An 8,536-nucleotide genomic window follows, 5' to 3' on the forward strand; every position below is an offset into this window, starting at 1 on the left:
ACAAATTGTGGTTGACGCTTTTGATCCGCGAAAGCAGCATAATCGGAACTCGACAAATGGCCGCCATCAGAACACCGACGACGACGATACAGAGGTATAAATAATAAGTAGGATATTTTAGACTTTTTTTTAGAAGCGCTGCGCTTTGCAAATAACCCAATAAAATCATAAAACAAAAGCCAAGCATAATATTAAGCAATCAATCAATACCCAAATTATATACCACTGCCAAACACTTGTACGCTGTAAGCGAGTTACGCTTTGGTGATTTCTTCCATACACTAATTCCGGCTTTCCATGTAATTCGCACGGCAGTAGTCCCCAGTTATGGCACATTAATTATAGTATATTGTTCAAGAAATATATTTTATCTCTATAATTTTTCGTTTTTTGTTTCGTTGGTAATAGATATTATTGTTAACGAGTTATGAATGTGATCGATAAAATAAAAATGTATCCAGAAGATTTAAAATTAGAAATTGGTAAAAATTGCTTGTTGAACATATTATGTATTCTTGAAATACTTGTAATGTTGATTGGTTGTTTAGTATTCTTGTTAATATCTGCGCTGAGTGGGAGCATAGTTTTGATTGATGCTATGAAATACGCAGACGTTTTCATAAACCTTTCTGTAAATAGTTACTGTATTATCTATTTATTATGCATATTTATAATGTAGGCCTATTGCCTATCAAACCTCCCATATTATATTTATTATTGTTTCGATAGTACATTATTTATGTTTACGTGTTAATTTTACTTTTAATATATAATTTTTACTTACATATAATCATTTCAAAATCAAATGTATTTATATACATATGTGGCTCGTTCATTCACATACATTCATAATCCAGCTGGATTATATAAAAACGCAACCAACAACATAGAAAAGTAATATTTAAAACAACAGTTGTGGTTTGAAGGTGTCATTTTGATAAGCACTTAGCTAACAGTTTTATACTTGTCTACGTCTCGATAAGAAAATTATGAAATATATTAATATAATTCCCAAAGCCTTCCAAAATTCCGTTTCTCAAATATTTGAACATCGAGATTTGGCAGTGTTATGAACAGCAAAGATGCAATGATTTTTTACGCCAGTGTACATACGTATGTTTGCTTTGTATCAATACAATTTCAATACCGAATCGATACTGGGACCACCCATTTTATAACACATTGTACAAACACTTTGCAACTGTGATGAAGTTTTGGGAATATATTTATGAATTGCACCTCTAATATTTAGAGCTAATAAGACCTTAAGAAGGCCATCCACACGGATTTGTTCGCGAACATGTTCATATATTTGTTCACCATCTAGTTCCAACATGGCTTGCGAACAACATTTGTATTTTTATTTTATTAGTAGAAAGAAATCACTTATAAATTCCAGCAGAAATTGCTTAGACATCTTGACAAATTTGTACGCTAAAAAAAATTTCACAAATAATGTTCGTGCCATTGCCATTCACTGTAAATCGTGTTCGCACGAACCAAGCCAAGATAGAAACATTGCTATATTTCGAACAAAATGTTGTACACGAAATGTGGACACGAACACTAACACCAAGGACGAAAATTTCGTCGAAAAGAATACATTCGTCGAACAAATTCGTCTGTGGATGGCCTGCTTTATTTGAAGAAGTCACGAAGATCAGCAAATAAATTGTAATTTTAAAGTTTTTTTTTAATCAAATTTCATTAACAAAAATTTTATAAATACAGACAAATTTCAACCTTTACAACGCAAAATTCGTCTTGAGTTTGTTTACTTAATTATTTATACCTTGCATAACTGTTTCAAATTATAAAAACACAGCTGTTGCTCACTATAAAAAAGTATATTGTTTTACATTATAACAAAAAAGAAAATCGTGTAATTTGCTTTGTATTTAGTTTTATGTATGTAGTTGTATTTTTTTACGAAAAAAACTCCAAAGATAAATAAGTAGTAATAAATTTACGTTACGCAATAAATTAGAATTGGACAAATATTGTGTACAAATCTGCATTCATACAAACTTTTGAACATAGGAACCGTAAATATGTTATGTAGATACTTATTCCACGCAAAGTTGCATGAAAGGTCGCTTCCTTCCTGCTTATTATTCATTTACCATTTTTTGCAATGACATACTTTATTTTATTTATTATAACTTTATGTCTAATGTCTCTTTACCTGCATATTTTTTTACAATATTGTTGTTTTATATACTTGTTGCATAATATGGAACATTGCTGCCTTTGACCAACTATGTTTATAAAAAAAATCTATGATTTTTGCACTCACTTTAACAAAAGTTATCTGTTCTAATAGACGTTGTTTAGAAAATCTATTATTTCATGTGAAATAGTAGAACTGATTCTCATGCACAAGTACATATGTATATAATTATGTTTATATACATAATATTATTTGCATGAATATCCCATATCTACATATTCATATATGCTTTTGGCAGTATTAAGCAAATAAACAACCCAGCAAACACAAAATATAGCTATCCACTGGTGAATTACTAGATAACTAGTATCTTTCTAAAAATACTTATATAGTATAACCACTTGAGAAACACCAGATAAAATGCTCCAATTTGAGTTTTCAAATCGGACTCTGATATAATTTTATTGCGTATATGCAAACATTTTATCCAGATTCAATTAAAATCAGTTACCAGTATTGTTGTTCCTTTTTTAAATTCTTTACCATTCCTTTCAATTATAATATGGTTTGAAAACTACAGTTATCTAGTGTAATAATCAAAAAGCTATAGCGTTTGAGACTGTGTTTTGCTGGGCGTGCACAACTTGGTGGATATTTGGTAAATGCTGTTATACAAGCATCATAACATTAAAAAAACTAATAAGACTGTTAATTCATTTTATATAGATTTATTTTTATGATGAATGAAAGTTGTCATAGAATAGGTTAGAGTGGATCGCAGTCAAGTACAACAGTAAAACTATTTTCGCCTGCGAAAATGTTTAGATAAATAAAAATAATTAAATTTTCTACGCAAATAACAATACAATATATCTAAAAAGTCATTTAACAAAAATAAAATAAATTAATTTTTCAACTCCATTTCCTTTGTGAAAATAAAAGATAGTATTTATATATGTTATAAATTCCATTTTATTGATATATGTATGCGTTTCCACTCTAATTTAATGATATGTAATAATATTAAGGGTGTTAAGAAATATTAATACACCATTTTATATATACATACATCAGGTACGCTCCACGGAGTTTAGGTCTCAGTTTTGATATTATGGAGCTTATGTCTCTAAAGTGAAAAACAACACAAATTAATTTTCCTTCTGCCAGCGATTTGATGAAATGCAAGTGTGGTTTTCGTAGTGTGTTTTTGAATGCCATCGCAAACCAAAGTTGCACTAATTGCCTTACGTACATATATATTAAACTTAAAATAAATGTCTTTCAATATGTACATAATTTAATTTATTTTGCACAAATTAAAATTTGGCGATGTCTGTGCATAAATGAGAATTATTTCAAACTTTATTGAAACCATCAGATACAAATTATTATGAATATGTGCAAATAATTAAAATGTTTTCTTGCTTGAAGCATATCTCAAAGTTTGGCAAAAAGCTTTCAGCTGTGGAGCACAGTCCCAGTGGGTATATGTACAGATGTATATGTGTATAAATATTTCTAATTGTGTTAATTTGCCTAAACCAAAGGCTAATTAATTACTACATATTACATTTGTTATAAAAATATTTGTATTTTTATGACTTTTGAACTTTTAATTGCAATAATTTGCACATAATCGATCAAATATAATTAGTAATTATTATTTTAACTTAAGTAAGGCTAAAATTTCCATATATACGACAACTAAATATATTTATATAGAGAAAAGTGTAGTAATTGTATATTTTGTCGAAGTAAAAAAATAAAGGCAAATTTATTAGAATTATTTTATTTAACTGTATTGAAACGATAATAATTATTTTTAAGGACTTTGTTCTAGTAAAACGTACACAAAATACAATGCGAATAAATTTAAATGACGTTCAAAGTATTTTCAACCTTTTGTTATTGTCGTGATTTTTTTTTCGTGATTTTCGCTTGGTTTTCTGCATGTATATATGTATTGGTTTAGATATTTAGATTTTTGTACATAAATGTCAGTAAAACCCGTGATTGCATAGATTATTATCTGTTATTATATACACTCCTGTTTCATTTTTTATTCGTATTTTTTAATAAAATAATAATAAAAAGTCAGACCCGCCAGGTATTTGATGCAGTGGTATACCTAAAGTTTTCAAAAAGCAATAATAATTTTGAACAATAAGGAAACGATTCGCCTTGGCAACAAATTTATGGTCGATAAAAACCTATTTTCTCTTTTCTAATTTCAAATATGCAAACAGGTGTTTCATATATTGCAGACAAATCTTCAAAATGTATTTAATAATTGCAGTGGGTTTGCATTTTTGCAAGTAATCATTGCTACTGCTGAATACTTCAATATATGGATCTCAACAAAACAGGAAAATAAAAATAACACTCAGCTAAATTGCCAAACATTTCTTATGCTTAGAAATATTTGCCGCCGCCTTCTAATCCAGCATGCAGGGCTCCATAAATACGGAAATATTTTTGTAATATATTCTTTGTGTTATTGTGGCATGCTGCTTAGAGTTCTTCGGTTTATTTGCTGTCACATTTTTAAAATAGGATATTGTTAATTTTTGAAATTCTGTCGCTTGCTCGTGCCTTGCTAATTCTATTCTTGTTTAATCGTTGATTACTTATGTTATATTTGTTAAATTTCAACCATATTCCTCAGCATGCGACGAACGAATACCCTTAAACTCCAATGTCAAAATCATTATAAAGCGCGGTTACGCAAAAAACACAACTTAAATATTGAATATTTTGAATGCATCACCCAATTTTTTCTCTCCCCAATTTGATTACCTCTCTTCGTTGGTGTCTGTCCACTTTTTTCGTAATACATCATAGGATGGCGCTGATTTCAACATTGCTACTTCATCGCTTCATGCATTAAGCAACAGTATGACCACAACCACACCTGCCACGGACAAGCAGAGCCCGCATACGTCTCCACGTTTCACTCGCCGAAGCACTACTCCCAGCTTACTTGCAGTACAGAACGACTTATATGCAGGCCACATACCGAATCTTACATTGGTGAATTCTGGCGGCAGCAACTATATCGTGGCTGCTAACGCATCGGCTATAGCTAACGCAGTACTTTCGCCACAGCCCACGCCCACTGCACAGCSTATACATGCCCCTAATGGCGGAAGTAGTAGTACAAATGTCGCGACTGCTGCGCAAAAATCGACACATCGGATGAGCGCGCCTCTAATGGGAGCTACCTCAGCCTCAAACGGCAGTAATCCCAACAGTAATTATGTAACGAGAATGGCGACAAGCAAATCCGAACATAACGACAATTCCTCGTATGCCATACTACAAGGCCTACAAGATCCTTTGCAAGCAAATACACAACAGCAGCACACAACTACACAACGTCATGTTGCTCCTCCGTTGCCGCCGCGAAAGGCATCGCCTGGTGTTGAGAATAGTGTCACAACAATTATAGGTGCAAGTTGTACTGTAACTCCAGTTATAGCTAAATCGTGTGAGACAGCAACAGTCAAACATAAAGGGCAAACTCCAGTTTGTGGAGGAACTCCTTCAGATAGTTTAGCGACGAATACAGAAGGAGCTGCTGCGCCACCGCAAACAACAGCTCCACCGATACCTCCACATGGCAACTTGATGTTGGTGGACAGTATTGTTGAAGATTTGCGAGCACAACAGATCAGCGTGACCACATCGACGACTTCCACTCCTCATTCACTGACAACACAGTCAACAGCGGGTTCTGGACCTGCTTCTACGCCTACACGCTCAATACTCGACGATGACATAGTCGGACCGGCCGAAACTATTATGGGTGTAATTGACACTCGGCCCTTGGAAGCACGATTGGCAGTATCCGCTCGCATTTTGGAACCAACAACCGTAAAGCTGCCACCAGTAACTGCTATTAACCCCATGGCATGCACTCCGCATTACACACAAATATGCAATGCGACATCATCAACACAACCATTAGCAATGGCACCTGCCGCAACCACGGGAGGCTCGGTAGTAACTGCGACAACGGTGGCATCGCAGCGAAGTCAACAACAAGCCACACAATCACTACAGCAACTACAACAACAGCCGCTTCTATACGAAAATGTGGCGATCAATCAAAAAGACTGCAATGTACCATATGAAAATATCAATCTTGAATACATTGCACGGCTTGTGAAAGAGGGCTATACCAAAGAAAACGCTATTACAGCGCTGGGCATTTCTCGCAACAATATTGAGATGGCATGCGACATTTTGCGTGAGTTCGTGTCGAAGAGTACTGTTTGAGATGAGCGGTCGACAAGTATGATACCTGAGATATTATCAAATCTAGTAAGCATTGAATGCAATATTACATACATAGTAACTTATATATCAGGTTAGTATAAAGAAAACTTTCATGTTTGCCCTTTCGAGAAGCTTTTGGCAAGTTAAATTCGACATACATAAGTAAAAGTAAAAACTGAATTCCAACTTCTGAAAAGTCTTACATCAATTAATAATGCATACATTTTTATTTAAACACGCTCGATTTAAGTAAATTGATTGAAATTTTTTATACGAGTATAAGAAATAAATTGAATTTCCCTTGAAAAGGACATATTTTAAATATAAAAATACTTAAAAATTTGTATGCCTACTGATTTAAATTTGAAGAAATATGTATAATTTTACCGTATATCCGAGATCGTATACTCACATTCATACACATATGTATGATCTGCAGCTTATATTCATAAACACAAAGGCAGTAATTAGTACGTAGTGGCTGAATGAACAAATAATCACTCCTTATTACTCAAAAAGTAAGAAAATGATCGAAAAGGTAGACACCTAGCTTCAATTTATATAAAATTGACTTGAAGCTTAAAAAACAGTACTAAACAATCCATAACGATTCTAGTGTTAAGATTCGTATTAATATAGCATACATATATGAACTCGAACCAATATATACACACTTATATACATATACATATTTGTTGCAATAATATTTACAGGAACAACTCAACTATGACATTATGTACTCTAAAAACTGCTTATATACATAAAGTAAATACGAAAACAAATTTTCTATAGATACTCCAATATCAACAACGAAAACAGAAGAAACCAAATAATAACTCCCAATTGGCTTTCTTTTTTCTAACAATTAGGGGTGTCCTTAATTAACTACACTATTACGGAAACTTTATTAAATAAGTGTGTTTTAACATATTTCAATTCGAATTCATTGAAAAAGCGCAATGCCTAGGGATGTTGAACAAATTTCCGTTTGTGGTTTCCTTTTTTTTATATTTTGTAGTTTGTTATGACAAAGCCAATTTTACTGAAGCAAAACAGCAACACTATTGCAATATGTTGCGTAGGATAAAAATGTACAGGACAGAGCCATTTTTTAAGTTCATTGAATCGGAAAAATATTAACGAAATTGTTCGTTAATAGTATTGTCAGTAGAAAATATTGACATGCCAACTCGAACGTTGTGAAAGATTTGAGAATAACACAGATTCATAAAATGGTAATTCATATAACATCCACAAACAAATCGGGACCAAATCCTCCAATCTAGTAACATGGTGGTTAATTTATAAAAAAGCTATGTGGATCAAATCAAAATTACAAATTTCTTATTACATATTAAATATAATATACATATTTTGTAGTATTTCTTTTATCTAACCAGTCACTAAATTGGAGAGTTACTATAGTAATTCTGTTAGCCTGTGTACGAGGGGTTTATCATGCAAAGAGAGAGATTAGAAAAGTAGATCGAACAACTTACTATATTTGAGAAAGTTGTTTTTTCAAAATTCGAGATCTCTTCACATAATTACTTTTTAAATTACAAGTACTCTCGTAAAAAGTATTATGAAAGAAAATTGTACAGGCATAATTTCTCCATGAACAAATGAAAATTATTATGGAAGAAATAATATGGGTAACATTTGGTTTTGGCAACATGATGCTCATGGTTCTGTAATTAGTTTCCACATTCACTATTGTGGATAACTGTCCAGGAAAACTGTCTCATATTTCATTTATATATATGTATATTAATCCATAATATTGAGATTCTTATATTTCTAAAATCAAAATTGAAATCTAAATTGTTTGAATGTGTAACTTTCCCTGTCACCGCTGTACAATATTATGTATAAATTGATTTTTAGAGAAATTTGATATGCCATCCATTTACTATGTTCGATTATATTGCTTTGAACGGAGCTCAGAAAGGACCAGTCAGTTTTTACAAAAATTATCGAAAAGAAGATTTGGTGAAAACGTTCCACTAATCACCATATTGCAGCTTATAACCGCACCAAATCTGTAAGATCCTTTGCCATATATCATTCCATTTCATGGTTACATAG

General features: G+C 32.2%; 1 protein-coding gene across 1 annotated transcript in view; it reads left to right on the plus strand.

The window, feature by feature from the left end:
* LOC108972938 (E3 ubiquitin-protein ligase CBL-B-B) overlaps positions 1 to 6,567 on the plus strand; it is a gene marked incomplete in the record, with an annotated part of 11,171 nt that extends 4,604 nt beyond the window's left edge. The window contains 2 exon segments of the mRNA XM_018939873.1: positions 1 to 94; positions 5,012 to 6,567. Of these exon segments, the coding sequence (XP_018795418.1) occupies positions 1 to 94; positions 5,012 to 6,448 (1,531 nt within the window).
* Positions 6,568 to 8,536: the final 1,969 nt, after the last annotated feature.

This window comes from Bactrocera latifrons, unplaced genomic scaffold (genome assembly GCF_001853355.1).
Source record: "Bactrocera latifrons isolate USDA-ARS-PBARC rearing strain unplaced genomic scaffold, ASM185335v1 scaffold_44, whole genome shotgun sequence".
Taxonomy (NCBI): Eukaryota; Metazoa; Arthropoda; class Insecta; order Diptera; family Tephritidae; genus Bactrocera; species Bactrocera latifrons.